The 17,021-nt window shown below is 32.1% G+C and overlaps 2 protein-coding genes across 3 annotated transcripts; both read right to left on the bottom strand.

Moving 5' to 3' along the window:
• Positions 1 to 2,280: 2,280 nt before the first annotated feature.
• On the bottom strand, positions 2,281 to 11,109 carry LOC106639586 (proton-coupled amino acid transporter-like protein pathetic). Its single transcript, XM_014353280.2, has 7 exons — positions 11,054 to 11,109; positions 10,827 to 10,980; positions 10,167 to 10,373; positions 5,370 to 5,812; positions 3,530 to 3,693; positions 2,873 to 3,066; positions 2,281 to 2,364 (listed from the first exon to the last, which is right to left on the bottom strand). Exons 1-7 carry the CDS (start codon positions 11,107 to 11,109, stop codon positions 2,281 to 2,283), a joined length of 1,302 nt encoding a protein of 433 aa, XP_014208766.2.
• A 520-nt stretch (positions 11,110 to 11,629) lies between these two features.
• Positions 11,630 to 16,777, bottom strand: LOC149373490 (uncharacterized). 2 transcript variants are annotated; one of them, XM_089597192.1, is made up of 2 exons: positions 16,694 to 16,777; positions 11,630 to 14,813 (listed from the first exon to the last, which is right to left on the bottom strand). In XM_089597192.1, the coding sequence occupies exons 1-2, from the start codon at positions 16,763 to 16,765 to the stop codon at positions 14,466 to 14,468; spliced, it is 420 nt and encodes a 139-aa protein (XP_089453318.1). In that variant the 5' UTR covers positions 16,766 to 16,777; the 3' UTR covers positions 11,630 to 14,465. The 2 variants fall into 2 exon arrangements, with proteins under 2 accessions (XP_089453318.1, XP_089453319.1); XM_089597193.1 differs by lacking the exon at positions 16,694 to 16,777 and adding an exon at positions 16,457 to 16,582.
• Between the last annotated feature and the right edge of the window lie 244 nt (positions 16,778 to 17,021).

The following is a 17,021-nucleotide window of genomic DNA, read 5'->3' on the forward strand; positions in this document are numbered from 1 at the left end:
TATTCATACGACAATAAACTGGCGGTTTTGTTCTGCTATTAAGTATTTATCTTTTTCCACTATCGACTGGCTCAGCACATTCGCGTTTCAAACGCAACTGGCACTTAAGTCAACACATTTATTTTGGTATCTAATAAACTGGGCCAGTGTACAAGACTACACGAATTGACTATTGGTACGAATAAGTTTTTGATACCTACGCTGTCATAGCATCAGAATTCTTATGAACTAGCTCGTGAGAGGTCGATAGACACCTTGCAGTGCTCAACCAGAAAAATATTATGGCTTGTTACAGGCCAATTTAGGTAATGAAGTGTGGAATGCACAATTCGAGACAGGCTTCTTCAGACAAAATTTTCCATAACTCCAAGATACACTCATGTGAGTGGTATGCAACTGATGCTGCTAGGTTCTACTTTTGGGACCTCTTTGCTCTTTCCCTTTATATACTGCTGCGCATATCCAACGGTCGATATAATAAATCGAAAGTATGCAGAGATTCGAAGAGAAATACACAAGAGAGCACGTGCTTGGTCAGAACCAGCACATGTTCGCAGCACTGCACTACCGATTTTCTCATTGTCCTTTCTGTATCTTTTCCTCTCTCTTTTTTTCTTTCCCTCTGAAACGTAGATTTATATACACCTTTACCAATACAATCACACGCGCTTCCTTTCACTCTCGATCTCGGCTCCTAGGTCGAACACCACCACGCGGTCTCTCTTAAAATACGTACGTAAGTTACAGACATGCTATGCGGGCGAAGTGTAGGTATATCGGGTGTCTTTATGCCTTTCTCTCTCGTTTCGCGAGGCTGACGCATTACATTCTTGTACAAAAGATTCTTCAAACCAACTGCAATGCGTGACGTACTAAAATTTCTGTGAGGCTCCAGATAATTTTGGAGTGGGCCCAGCTTGCATTACATTACATTGCATTACATTACGGTGAACCGTTGAATGAATTAAATTTCCATTTTTAATTTAAAATTATTTCATTTGCAGCACAGAGTCTTTGGATGTCTGCCGAATGATTTGGAAAAAGGAAAAACCACAACATTTAAACAAGGAATTTTTTTTTTTCTATTGAACGTAGACGTAATATAATGCGTTTAATGCACAACACGTGCTGTCGATTGTCATGATACTGTTTCTAGGTATATTGTTATTTTATGTAGGTTGGATGGTAGAGAGATTTAAAGTCATGTTGTCTTTTCACCAGTAATTTTAATAATTTTTTAATGCTTTCGTATGACACTTGACCTTGAATAAAAATTATTTCATGACCTATATAATCACCTTGATCTTTCAGGATTTCGAATGACATAAGAAAAAAATTTCTCCTTGTGTTATCTAAGAACAATTCTGAAATGTCGCTTTAAAATTAGAAAAAGAAAAAGATTACAGTCATCTTTTACGAAAAACCAGATTTTTCTTACTTAAAGGGTTGTAGTACTTGTAAATTCAATCAGTGTTGAAAAAAATAATCTTGAAAGAATTTACTTATTAATTTGCTTAGAACATTGAGAGATACGTATATTTTTAAAGTATTGTATGTGAGTAATAACGTTACCACCATTATGTAACAATATGTCTATATACACACGTTCTGCTGAAATAAAAATTCTCACCAATCACTCAAACCACTGTAATATTGGTAAGTAAATGCTTTATTTGTTAAAATATTACGAAACTCAATTTAAGTTACCAAGTCAATTAGATAACTATATTTTTTACGAAATTCATAAAATCACTCTTAACAACGAGAACAAAACAATTGTGCCATGGAATAAAACAACTCAAAATGCGCAAAAGATTTCTCCTTTGATTCTGCCGATTACGTGACACATAGACCCGAAACCTAATCTTTTTCCTTCCCATTCTTGCAATCGGTGAAACCCAATATACCCGCTAGTCTAAATATTATTAAAAGTCTTAATTTCGTCCGCTCGCATCTCTCGCTCGTTTCACAAAAAAAATTACGCATAGGGGATTTTTCGTTCTCTGCATGCAAGGTGCGGGGTACTTTTAGCTATGAAGCATTTTCATTCCGTCAAATCACATTATTTCGTCCCGACGGTTTTTAGTGCGCAAAGGAACTGTTCTTTCTCCCACTGCTTCTCCTAAAGTATTATTCGGTGGAAAGTTTTTGGATAATGTCACAGAGAAAGTTCTGGCTTGGAAAGACGTTATTTTACGGCAGAGTCGCGGTCGCGTGTTTCTTTTTTCAATGAACAAAACAATTTGAGATGTATGGTGCTTGGCTGGGTGATGCAATCGGTTACTGGCACACTTCCGGCTCTGTAGATTTAGTTGCTTGCATCTCGTGCTTTATGTCCAGTATGCTCTCTCGGACTCCAAAAATCTGCAAACAGATAAGAATAAATGGATTTCTGTTGCTCCTTAGTTCGCTAAACTTTCTCAGAAAATGTTCTTAAAAATATAGAATCTATAATATTTCTTTAATTTTCGACTCTCTTCTTTGTACAAGTTTTTTGATTAAATAATTGTTTCATTCAACTGCAGATGACTGAAAGAACTATGAAAAATTGAATTTTAAAATCTTATTGTGATGTAGTTACAATGTTGTACAAAAAACTTGATTTATCTACCTACTGATAAGCTTTAGAATGTTTTAGGTATTGGTAATTTCAGTGACTTTAGGGCTGTTAAGTAAAATAAAAACTTAACGAAAAAACCATGAAATTAGTTATTCTAGTGTCATTAGAAACATGCCGTCTAACTAGTATTTTATATTGCAAGCATGAATGATAAAAATGTCGTTAAAATCAAGCATTCCATTAAAAATGAAAAGTTTTGAAGGTACTGAATAAAATGTACTAAAAATATTAAAGGAAAGAACAATTCATTACCAAAGTTAAGATCCAAATGATAGTAATCAGCAAATTTTTTATCAACATGTAGTTGCGTTTAAGATTTTCTGGCTCATTCCATTTTGTCGAAGTCTCAATCACCACAGGAAACAGTACCATCAGCGTAGTCGTACCGACCGCAGAGAATAGCGACAACACCGGTGCCATGTGCGGCAAAATAATACCAAACAACGCTTTGTATAGCAAGAAAAAAAATTAATTTTATCTTATGAATGTTTCATATTGTTTTTACAACTAGGCTTTTTCATGCAAGTATCATATGAATTATTTTATGCTATTAACGCTCATGGCATCATCAATGATTATATATTTTCAAGTTATTATAAATTATCAGATGACTTGAATATTTATGTACTGTCTGATTCAAGACTTTATTTTCATATACTCCAGAGCGTTTTTAGCGTATTTTAAATTATATTTACAGGTTCTATCCGAGTAAACGATTTTGTTAGATACATCGAAATTCATATAATCTTAGGTCGTCATTTCCATTAAACTACATCGAAAAGAGGTTGAATTAATGTCACGTTGCATAGACTTTTCGATATATCTCTTCCTTTAGTAGAGTCAAAAGTTTTTGTACAAAATCATTGATACGAATATTTATTGTATCATGCCAAATAATAATTTAATTACCACATATAACGACTCCACCTATACGGAAACCAATTTTGTAAGCGACTTTGTCACCAATCCATGCTGCTAGCCACGGCCATACAACTTCGGCGAGAACAAAGTATTGAAGTCCAAACGTGAACATCACAGAAAGAGGAACGACAACTTTAACTATCTGTGCAGGACTAAAAATTTCACATATTTTCATTGATTCTGGTCCTTAAAATATGAAACTTAGCTATTAACTTTCAACTAAAAATAACTTTTTTTTTCAAAAAATAAAAAATTCATAAAATGAGAATAACTTTTAAGTGCAGCATACTAGTTGAATGAATGATACTTAAAATGTCTTTATACAAGGTCGAAAAATAGAAAGGGAAACGGAAGTTAGTAATTAAAATCCTTGACTGAGCTTATATGCTAAGTACTCGAGGGTTCAAGAAAAACGAGGCCAGAATAGGTAATAGAAAACCCTGGCGTATTCATTTAATTTGATACGGAGGCCAAAAAAATTTTTCTTTCTTCTAAATCATTAATACACATCATTCTTCCAAACGCATGTGTTACCTTAATCAAAAACATAAAAATTATGATTGTAAACTGCTTAGCTTTACTATTAGTTGACGTTTTAAAAAACTAAGAAAGATGAGACCATAATTTTGATAATGAAAAAAAAAAGTTCAAAACGAATAATTTTTAATTAACACTATTTTCCTGGGTTGTGAATAGGCATCTTATATCATGCTACACTTAAAATAAAAATTTTCAATTGATTAAAAACTGATAAGAACTAATGTTTTCCTAAAAGAATTTTGTCAAGCTAAAAGATTAAGGATTTCAGATATGCTGTAACAAACTCATCTTATTTATATTTCAGAAAAAGGAGTACTAGTCTCTAAATTTATAGAATGTGAATTTATAAGATTTTTTCATGTAAAATTTGTAATCCTCAGAGAAAAACTGATATATGTTGACAATTATCAGTAACTGATATTAATGCATGTGAAGGTTAGTGTTCTAGGGTGGGATTAAAAAGAGATAAGACTGAACCATTTACTATTACTTTTCAGGCTTATTGTAAAACATAATGCGCGTAGAAACAAAGAGACGGAGTTTCAAACATTGTATACTGATTCTTGAGAAAAATTCCGTGATTGAGAGCAGATGCGTGTATTTTACAATTGGTCTCAATTATCCGTCACATGACGTAGATTAGAGCTACACTTAGTCATTCGACATTGTTTTAATTAAATAGGTGCTGCTCTTTACCATGCATCAGTGTAATTTAAATAACAGGTTTTAAAAGAGCAAAAGTTGTAACCTTTTGCTTTATCTAATGTATTATTAAATATATAAATAATTCTAATTTTCTGATCAAGCCCGCGTTTCATTGGAATTTACGTGATTGTAAAGTGAATAATAAACCGTATCTTTATAAAACAATAAATTGTAGTGTAGTTTTCGTACCTAGCGACGCTTGTTATCAAGACAAGCACTAGGCCCGAGGTACCTCTTCTGTTGCAAATTCTATTTTTCCTACTAAAGGTGCATTAAACGTCCAAAAACGAAAAAAAAAAAAACCTAAGAAATAATTATTTTAACCATGGTTACAACGACAAGATACAATAATAATTTTTTGTTACAAAGTTGCGTAACTTTTTTCCATGTCCTTGAGAACAGTATACATAGAATAAGATATTTGACACAAACAACATGCTCTCAATCCATTTCAAATATCAGAACCTCATTACAAAACAGCTCGTCACTTCAAATCAATTGTTAGTCATCACTGTTAGTCATAAGATATTAAAAAAAAGTCTCGCGAAAAAAGAAGTCTGACGCAATGACTGCAGAAACTTACATCTTGTCGAGCGGTAGATTTTTAATAATCGTGTCGCAGGAGTCCTCGTATCTGTTGAAACCCAAAAATCCGAAGAGTACGTAGACAATCACGTTGATCACCATACCAGCGGCCAGCAGTACAGCCATGGTGTGAGGCTGGCGCATCGTATTCTCCAGGGGCATTAACATTGACATGTTGTACACCGAGAATGTAAAGACGGCACAAAAAACGCCGAGCTGCTCGAACCCGGTAAAAGCTGGCAGACGGGAGGGTGACGGAAAATCGCTCAGGAAGTAGCCGAAGGAGACCAGCAGGCCAAAGACGAGGCAAATGGTGCCGCACACGGAGAAGGGGGTCAGGAAGCTGAAGTTTGGAGCAACAGCCAGAAGGCAGAAGAAGGGAAGGAAAACGACTATGTAGATCCGGATATCCTGGCCCCAGTCGAAGAAATATTCTATAACCTAGAAGGGGATGAAAGACATTTATTATTTAAATGACAAGTTTTTGTTGCTAAGAATTTGCGATGGCAACTTGTGAACATGATGAGCTGGCTTCTATGAAAATCGAGATTCGTTGATTTATATTTATGAAAATGCATGAATGCACGATTGGCATGTTTTTTCTCTGTTGTATTATTTTGCAATAAAATATGCTGTGAAACTCGCACATGTTCTACTGTTGTTTGACATCGTTACATGCGTATTTCTTGTAATTTTGCCAGTAACGATCAACGTGTTTTTTTTCCTGTGAAATTTCTTCGTGGCACTGACGAGGCAAGCATAATAACTGGACAAGGTTTTGATACGATCAAGATATCCTTGCTTTTACGCATTACGCTGTTGGAAAACAAAGGTTAGCGGGAAGATTTATGATCTTGTATCATCGACATATAAATTAGTTGACCTTTTAGAAACTACAGTGTCCGCCATAAGGTCAATTAATCGTAACTGTTAATGGTAAGTTATTATTAATTACTGAGAATATGCACTAATGAAAGTGTAACACTAATAGAACGGTTAATGCGGGAATTGAAAAAATTAATAAAAAATAGACTGTAAAAAAATTGTATGTCTTCTACTAAAATATTTTACTAATACAAATTACACTTCGTAGGCTTCGTGGCATGTTTATCCTGTAATCTACTCATTACTAAATAATAGTTACTCGTTTTAATAAAATTTAGTTAGTGGAGGTACATTAAAAATTAAAATTTTTTTTTCCCCACACAGATTTAAGCACAGTTAATTGTCTCCTAATTTTCAAGATAATTATTGATGATTTCGGTGAAATAAATAAAATAATGAAATGAAATCATCACTTAAGGTTACTATTTTTTATCGACATTGTTCTATACGTATAAAAAATATCAATGGCCTAATGTTTATTTTTCAAAATGTTTGTTTGGAAAATATTTCAAAGTAAGCAACGATAAAATACACATTAGCAATTCAACGCCCAATGATTGTTATGAGATTAAAAAAAAAAAAAATTTCAACGTCAATCTCCCTCTTTAATCTTAAACACACAGAGACCTGTCAAAATGACGAGCGTGCCACACCTACAAAAAAAAAAAAAAATTTTCACTCTCATTCGTCACCTTTTTCAACTGTGTGAATTTATTATCGCATCTATACGCATTCACCCGAGGGCGTAAGGTACGACGTTGTGCGTGCGGCCTTCGCCATAATACAGGAACATTGTAATTAAGCACACAGGTCGCGTAGTTGGATCGAGTTCTCGCGCGTAGAGCGAGCCTTTAACTTTCTCTCCGCAATGTACATTATGTTTAAATACTTGCGGTAAGAAGTTTTTTGCTATCTTGAAAGATATTGTTGCTAAAAGAGAGTCTTTACAATACAAATTTAATTTCGTTACTTAAATTCTTTTGTGTTTTTGCATAAGGAGTTACAGATATGTTAATAAAAATTTGAGAAACAATTCAATTCATAAATCATTGAAATATACACATGTATTCTGTAATTCTGTTGAATCGTACACTTTTAATAATAAAATTAGTGCATAATGGATGACGAAAAAAATTTGGTCACAGATTTAACATTTCAACCTCCATGTGTTATGCATTAAAAAAATTGTTAAATTTATTAGAGTTGATGAACTGTACAAATTTGGTCGTTTCAATACGTTTATTAGTGATACTGTTATATATTACATAAAAACCAGTGATTTTAACTATATTCTTTGAATGTATGTTATTATAATACACTCGGCATTACAGTAGAGCGCTATTGTTGGATCCGAACAATTAGAGACGCGAACCGAGACGGACTTTAAGGACAAAAGGTAGTTGACTTGTTTGAATAGGATTGTGTGCGAGAAGTAGCCTGCACCGACAGATGATAATTGTGGGTTTGAAAGTACAAGATACACGCGCACGTAAGATATTTTGTTGGGAATTCATTGTTCGTAATTTTTTTTTTTAAATTATTAGTACGAAAATTACGTAATGCCATAATTATCCAAGAAAAAAAAATAAGAGAAAGGAAGGTGTCCGATGGTTGGTTGGCGTACTTAAAGGTTTTAAATTGAATGACTTTATGTGTGTGGAATTGACTCTTGTGAGAGTGGTAGACTCGATTGAATGTATTTTTTATAAATAATCCTGAGTATGCCTCGTAATCGCTTTCACGTGTCTTCTTATAAATTACGTACTATCGTATTGAAAAACGCTTCAAAATAAAAAAATAAACAAAGCGCTGAACGTAATAAATTTTTGCCGATGATTTGCTGTACAAAAAATGCGATAATTTTCTATACAGAGCATCTTATTTTACGTCGTACATTCGTTCTCTCGCGAAATTTTTTACAAGGAAAGATACATAGACATATTTTCCGAATGCCGAAAAATTGAGCGTATGAAAGGTATCACGCGGAAAAAATACTTTCCACGCGAATAGGGGGGGGGAGGTATGTAAAAAAAAATTTGTTAGCAGGATATCGAGCAAGGGCATGCTTCGATGTGGAGCCGAGATAATAGAAAATTTACTCGGCACGGTACGAGAGTGACTGTGTTATATAACCCCTCAGAGATCCATCTCGCATGCAATTACGAAAAGAAAGTTCCCTACTTTGTTGCACTGGCAGTTCACGTAATGATATAAAATGCGAGAAAAACGATCCTTTTCTTCGTTCTTATAAGTTTTCGCTCGTTTTTCGATGTGGAATGAAAAATAAATGCTAACGACGATCGTGTAACATTTGCTGGGCACGAAGCCTGTTCTGACGCGTGAAAACGATATTGTACATTGTCGTGGAATTCGGAAAGCCTTTTTCTATAAATTTATGTGCACACTTTCTACGGTATTTACAACCTTCGTATTTTTTCTAACGTACAAAGTTTTTCCTCTGAGATCTCCATTGTGAGAGCGAGATGCTCGGGTCAAGCCGATGAAGCAACGGATTCTTAGAGAAAAATTCTAGAGGAAAAAAACCACAACGAATTTATAGATTTTCCCTACGATGCTTGGATCTGGGAAACGTCTACGTTTATACTTACTCACCTCTAATAACAGCACGCGATATTTGGCATCGAAATTTTTCAGTTGAGTGGCATGTCTATTTCTAACAAGGTATAAATAAATCTCGAGAAATCTTTTTTTAAGAACTTCGTGTTTTTCTCAGTTTGACACAAATAATCATTAATGGTGCGTTGTACGTTACATCACGTAATGAAGATCGCAAGATTATTTTATGAAACTATAAATCGAAGAGTTTTGTAACTTTTCTTGACATTTTGAGAAGCTTTAAGATGCTTTGATTAAAATTCCTTTTTAGCAATAATTGTATAACACATTTTTTCTTTACTAGAGTGCTCGTTATTACTGGAATCGAATTTTTATTTCTTTTCACGCTGTATCTTGCTTCTTTATAGTGTAAAACAAAGATTTGCACTCCACAATCCACAAACCTAGGCATTTGAAAATCAACCTATGCTCTAAATAAAAATCATATTTAAGTTTTAATAAATTAGAATTCTATTACTTCGTCATATATTATTTATCTGTATTACTTCCGAAAATTTTTTCAATTCTCAAGTTAGTTATAAAAACTTTAGAATTCTTAGAAAGAAAATAGAATTTTTTTGTAAATGATGGTCTCAACATTTTGTTTGGAGTATGAAAAAAATTAACAAATGCTTGCCACTGGAAGAGTAAAGAAATCACGTAAAAGGATGATAAATTATTATGCATTTTATATATACCACACTTTTTTTAAATATCTCCATCCATAGCTCTAAATTACATCTAATCGATTTTGGAGTATTACAAAGTAATTTTAGAGTACCGAAAATTTGAAGACCGAAAAAATCCGTAGTGATTTTTTTGCGGTTGAAAATTGTCTATAATTCCCCAGTATAGAATTGCGTGCCTTTCCATGCTAATATTACATATAAGTTACTGCTAATGGATCTCATGCCAAAGGAAGCCCTTTGTGGTCAAGAACGAAGACCATCTCTAAAGCTAATTTTGTGATAATTTTATTCAGCAAAAAGCTGTCTTATATTTAAGCCATCAAAAAATTTTTTTATAATTTGTTACAAAAATTCTATTTTTTATCTTTGATTTAAGAAGGAAAAATTCTTGGCAAAAACTGGTTTCACTTCTTAACAAATTCTATATTATAAAAAAACTTTATTTTGAAAGTGTCTCGATCTGTGAAATCGTAAGAACGTAAAAATAGTAAAAAAATGTTTGAGGGCAGATAAAAGTTGTTGTAGGTTTTAAAATAAAATCTGGAATTGAATCTCACTAAATATTGATAAACAATAAATATTTGTTCTCGTCGTTGATATCTCACCTGTTTAAACGATGAGCTCACGTACAATATGTAAACGATAGTGGTCTGGACCTGCACACCACAGACCAAGATATTTGTTGCAATGCCAAAGGCACGGGCGAACTTGTGTAAAACTTGGGGCCCGTGTTTGAACGAAGCCTCGGCTGTTTGGGCGAGACTCAACGCAGGGACGCGGCTTCGCTTGCACAATATCTGACTGCAGCGTATCTGAAATAGACAGTTTGGATTGTTGGGGCGGGAATAATCAGTGCAACAACAAAATCTTTCATTGGAGTGAAAAGCAATTAGGGAGTCCTTTAAGTTATCAACAGTCAAAAAACATATGCTTCTAACTATCCGAGAACTTGAAAATCTTTAGAAATCGATTCAAGTTGCAATCCTTATTGAATAGTATTCTGAAGTTAAGACTGTTTTCAAAGTTATTATGAAAATTTGATATTCCTGATTCTACCCAACAGCTGTAAAAGTCCTCTTAAAATTTTCTGAGATTAGATTTTTCAAATTTTTTTGTGGGATCCTTAAAGTTATTAGACACTCAAGTATCGCCATTTTATATTTGTTTGATGCTTAAAAGTATGATCTTTAAATTTTCTCTATTGAAATAGTTATTAACTAAACAGTTTTAATAATATAATGCTTAAAATCGTCATTAATACATACCGTTAGAACTGCAGTGTGAATACACACGGTTCCAATGATAATACTACAGAGAATAGCAGCGAGATATCCCGTCCTTTTGAATGCATACGGCAAAAATAGAACTCCACTGCCAGCAGCAGCTTTTATTAAATGAAAGAAAACGGCAAAAGAACTTCTGTAATTGAAATTTAATATCTAGTTACAACACAAAACTGGTGCGTGTTCAATGTTTAATGAGTCAACCATACGTAGCCAGCTGCTCAGGGGATCTGTGATCGACGGGATTATAGTCGGCAGACTCCATTTCCGGTAATTTTTAGACTCTCGACGAGTTTTATTAAAGTCGTTTTTTTTATTTTCCTATTTATGATGCTGTATAATTAATTGGTTATTTAAAATTTTTTTAATAATCATTCACTTACAAAAAAAAGTTATTGAGAAAAGCCAGCTCTTACTCGTATTTGACTTTTTGATGACTCTTTTTTGATTTATTCAAGACCACTCATTCTCGAAATCTTTTTGATACTATGAGAATGGTAAAAAGTATTTTAATTAAAATCTTTTTGAATGTAATACAATTTACTTCAGTACTTGTGTATAAATCAAACTAAGAAACAATGAGGTTAAAAAGCTTTTGAATATTTTAAAACAAACAAACAACGACACTTCTGAATCTCTTTTGTTAAATAGCTAGCTATAATTTAAAAACAAAATCGGGACAAGAATAATGCAGATTTTTAAACAAATATTTATAACAAATAGAGTGGGTATTGGATGAAGAAAGGAAAAAAATTTAACAAAAACTGGAATTACGTAGTATTTTATTCTCGATTTACCATATATCACGTTATCGCATTTTTGCGTTAATGTATTTACAATTAAAAACTATTTAAATATTTCGCACGATGCAAGTCGCTTATTATTTACAAAACTCACCAGAAGTACATTCTTGGTAAAATTATATACGTAAAATAATTACGATACGTTTCTACTTATGACAAAATTAAACATAGTACGCAGATCGACGTAGTCGCTTACACCAACGATAGCGACCCTTCGTGAATAGCATTTACTTATCATCTTTTTAACTTGACTTCCATCCATTTTTATAAAAATAATATCCTCCACTGAATATGTCTTGCACGAAAGTAAATATTGTTTTGTGAAAAGACCCCAATCAGTAATTAACGCAAATTTTTTTATTTTGTTTTATTTTTTGCAACATCTATTGCAATTCACATAATTTGTAAAAGTTTAAAAAGAATTTTATTTAATAGAACGATGATCTTTCGCAAGAATAATCTATGGAGGCACCCTTTAAATCAAACGATAATCAACAATAACATTTTCACCTGAAAAAATCGTCAGATTTAAAGATTCGAACAAGTATAACATTCTTCAATCTTACTTAATTGAAAAAGGACTAATCACAAAATTCGCACGACTAAAAACTATGATCACATTCTGTGATTGCTCGCACTTCGAGTCATTGTAGTCCTTACCGTCATTCATTAAGTTTGTTTACTTTACATGATTCATGAAAAATTGGTTAAAGCAAGGAACTGTTCAGTACATTGTAGCGTATCAAACTTTTTAAAAAATTTCGTCTCCCTTTCTTCAATGTTTTTAAAGTCTATGTAACATATTGAAGTCTTTAAAACCATCTTATCTTAATTATTAATTATCATAAAATGTTACGACTTGATATTTTCTTTAGAAAAAAATTGAAACCAAGAAAATTACTTTACAAACAAAGAGTACATTATTATTTATATTGCTATTCGATGGTTTTAAAGATAGCAATATAGAAAAATGATTTTTTTTTTTACATCAAATATGTGTATCATCAATAAACAGTATAAAGAGTTCTAGCGTTAGTCTATCTTTACTAATTTAAAAATTAATGACTGCAAATGTGGATGGCTAGCAAAGAGAGCCCATCCATAAACTGGAACAAAAAAAGATCGAGTGCTCGTTTCTCGCATGATATGTATAATTCCGGGAAAAATCCTGAGTTTTACCAAGCAAACTCAAAGAAACTTTTAAACTTAAAATTATGATTATAATAAAAATCATACAACAAATTTTAAAGTAAATGTGCAAAAGAGCTTAAAAGAGCCGTAAGACTATATTTTCGGTTGAAATGTAATGAAAAAAATATACGCATGCATTATTTAAAATAGAACTTTTATGTGAATAAAACGAAAATGAAAAATGCAAATGGTGGAATGAATAGAGATAGGTGAGCAGTTTTATTAAATTAAGTGTTTAGCGTTGCTTTCTCTAATTTGTTGATATTTATAACTTATAATCTCCCTTACGTATTATTTTATAAATTTGTTTTCATAACGTGACATCTTGTTTTGATGTTATGTTTTTACATCTTGACATCGCTTATAACACAAATTCATGAAAAAATATTTTAGATGTCCAAGTAATGCAAAGTTTGCCACGCAAACTCATTCTTGAATTGTTACACAATAGTAAAAAATATAAAAACTTTTTTGTGTTAAATAAATATCAGTCATTTGATACTATCCTATGAAATAATTAATTTGCAATGTCAAGACTGGTCAGCTTAACGTTTTATTTTGTTAATTTTTAACTTCGAGAGTTAGTTTAGAAAACTATTAACCCTTTTATTCATTAAAATGTAACATTCATAAAAATTAGTACGTTATAATGGATGTTATTAGAATTTTTTCATTGATATAAAAAAACCGAAGATATAAAATGGATTACTATCAACTCTTAGGACGTTATTTGATTACATTCGATGTATTAGCATATTCAATTAAGCATAAAATAATATATTATTAGGATTGGTAATACATTATAAGGATAAGAATATTTCTCTTTTTAAAAATAATTTACCGGAAGAACGAAGATCGATCTTGTTTACACATACCAATTATCAAGAGAAAAAAGCATACCAGTCTTTTCCAATAGTTCACAAAATTCGAGACTTTTTTGTTACTGATTGTTTGTAAGATTTCAAAAATTACATTTTTCAATTCATGTATCATTTATTATAATGGAAATGATATATCTGAAGAAGAGCTTTGCGTTGAATTTTTCAAATTTTTCTTTTCTTACACATTTAAATGCTTTTTCAAATGACATTTTATCCTATGTATCCATGCTTACAATGAATATTTGCAATTTTACGGTGTAATGGATTTTAGTTTTTTTTTATTATATTAATTTTATGTTCAAAAATAGTGAGTTAGCTGTCAGCTTCTCGTAACTTTAACTACATACTTTTGAAAAAAAATTTAGATAGCTATCACACAATCATTGGCATAATTAGACATATTCTATTAATTTTTTGACTGTAGAAAATTAACTGTTGTTTTTCTGTAAAATAAACGTAATAAGTAATCTTGATGCAAATCTCAGCATTTGTCAATACTTATGATCCACAACATACATAACTAGACTTCGATGTATAGCTATTCAAGTAAAAACAAAACGTTACAAATAAAGAAAGTAATCTTTTTAATAGACACTCAATCAAAATGGGAAAAAAAATTTCATTTCAACTATTCACTTAAATATCCAAATACATGGAACTTCTCAAAAAGAGTCGCATTATTTTGACCTTGACCTTTTCATTCTAATTTTTTGTTTGAACTCTTGCAATGATGTCAAAATGTTGGGTCACCTAACACTATCCAATCTGCCATCGATTTCCAGCGAATCGAGCTCTGCCAGAGCTTCACCTCGATCTGGCTGGTAATCGTAGCTGGTGAAACCAGCTGCTGTGTCACTGCTGTCTAGATAGGTCGGCACTGTCCAGGGTGTCACAAAGAGTCGCTTGCGTGTGGGTGAGCCAATAATGAATTCAACGCGCGTTGAGCCTGTTCGTGATGACATTTCCTCATCATCCTCCTCGTTGGTTTGGGTGTGTCCTAAACTACGACTGTTGCAGATTGAGTTCAGAGAGTCTGAGTAGAGTGAGATACTCGAGGGAAACCACGAACTCGGTGGATTGGACGATTGCATGCTCTGGAATTTCGTTCAATAAAATGTAGGTGTAATATTTATTTCACTTATTATTGAAGAAATTACATTTATTTTTTCCATATGCCCGATTACAAAAGTATGTACGTATAAGTTTTACCAAATGGATCTTTAGGTTTAAGATTTGTCTTTTAAATTTAAAAAAAATCACATTTACAAAATGTGTATTTAAATATTGTGGAATTCAATACTTAAACACTGAAACTATGGGATAGATAACCATAATACTTCTGCAAACTTCGATCATTTATCAAGATTTCTTTTTTAATTATAAAACTATACTAATAATATATGCAAATATGCAGCATTCCAAAGCCATAAAAAAGACTGGACCACTGTGAACCACAGACCAAGCAAGTAAGCGTATAAATTGGACATCATTCTTTCGTTTATATAAATATATTACCCACCATAATACCAATTCATGGTTTTGGATGATGGTATAGCAATCACAAAGTACTTAAAATTTTTTTGAAATAGCAAACTAAATGGAGCATGAAAATGACAAAGCATAGAACCAAACTAAACTTAAGGATATTGGAACAGTGTATAAAGCCATCGCAACAGTGTGATTGGCACTTGAAATAAAATCAAAATTAATGACATTTTCAGTAAATAAATTATTGAAAGCCTTTATAAACTTTAATGCTTATTTTTCATAGTGACGAAAGAGATGATGTGAAATTACGATATTTCAAGTGCCTTGTTCTACTTTTACAGATAAAATGTAAAATAGAAATACCTCTAAAGTAAGGTAATTTATAGTGCATGATAGCGAAGCTGTGAAGGAGAGGAAACTAAGAGAGTACTACATAGTATGGGCAATAATTGATTAAAATGGACTTCCTAAATACAATTATATGAAAATAAAAAACGCATGCTAGTGCTGAATGTTCACTTAAAATAAATCTTAAGTTTAGTTGTAGTAACAGTATAAATTAGCTTTGGTATTGTGCTTGGTATTTGTTTCTAAATACTTATTAACTTAATTTTCTTATTAAATCTATCTTAAATTTGACAATACTACTAAAAGCTCAAGCTTACCAATATTTGCATTGTATACAATTCAATAGTACAGTTATGTATGTTAAAAAATTGTCACATTTTTTATGTATATTTTGACACTTAATATATTTAGAAAATTAGTTTTTACTGTTAATGGTTTAATAAATTTTATTTTACAACTTAATTGAATGCTTAAATTATTATTAGAAGAAAATATTATTTTCAAATGTATTCTTCAATTTTATAAATATCAATTTAAAAATCAATCATTTTAGTATCAAATTTTGAAAAGTATATTGATACTATGAAGTAGCTAGTACCAAAAGTTTTGACAGTAATAGAAGAGAAGAAAAATCATCAAAATCACTTACTGAACTACTTATTTATCAGCCATCATCGATTGCATAAAATGCGTGTACGTGCACATGCCAAAAAATGAAACCCATAGATCAAAAATTCAGAAAAACTGAATTAGCTACATGACGTTCCATGCAAAACACATATCAAATATAAGTATAAACAAAAAATGACATAGATCTATAGATGCCCTACCAAACTAAAAAAAAAAAAATTACTAGTGTGCAAAGGAGTTTAGGTGTAAAACTGGATGCAAAACTACATACTGGAACTACAATAGGATTCAAACACTTGTAGGGAAGCGTAGTGCCGCATAAAAAACAGCCACGACTTCATCATCATCTCCACACCGAGTCATAATCCAGGCCATCAAACAACAATAATAATAAAAATAAAATAATAATAATAATAATAAAAATAATAATAATAATAATAATAAGTCAAAAAGCATCTTAAAGCAGAAATCATACAATAAACTTAAAAATTAAAGAAGCATAACTTACGAGAGACACCCGAGAGACGAAGAACGTAAGAACGAGCGGGACAACGCTTCGTGTGCGATAGTGAAGGACCATGAATGCGATAACAATTGCTTTACTTTTGGCTTTATTCTATTTCACTCTTGTCTATAAGAGCAAAAGGGCAGCTTTGCGCTCTCAGATGTCGATGATCAGAGAATCAAAGGAGGAAGAGAAGACAACGGCAGCAAAGACGAGGAGGACGCCTGCCTCGTTCTCCCACTCGGATACTTAAATTCGGCCTTTCGCAGACAGGAGGTCAAGGAGATGTCAGCTCCGTGATAGTAGTACTAGTAGTAGTGGTGATGGTGGT

The sequence above is a fragment of the Copidosoma floridanum genome, unplaced genomic scaffold (assembly GCF_036245765.1).
Source record: "Copidosoma floridanum isolate Cflo_tuat_1 unplaced genomic scaffold, Cflo_Japanese_pri ptg000030l, whole genome shotgun sequence".
NCBI lineage: Eukaryota > Metazoa > Arthropoda > Insecta > Hymenoptera > Encyrtidae > Copidosoma > Copidosoma floridanum.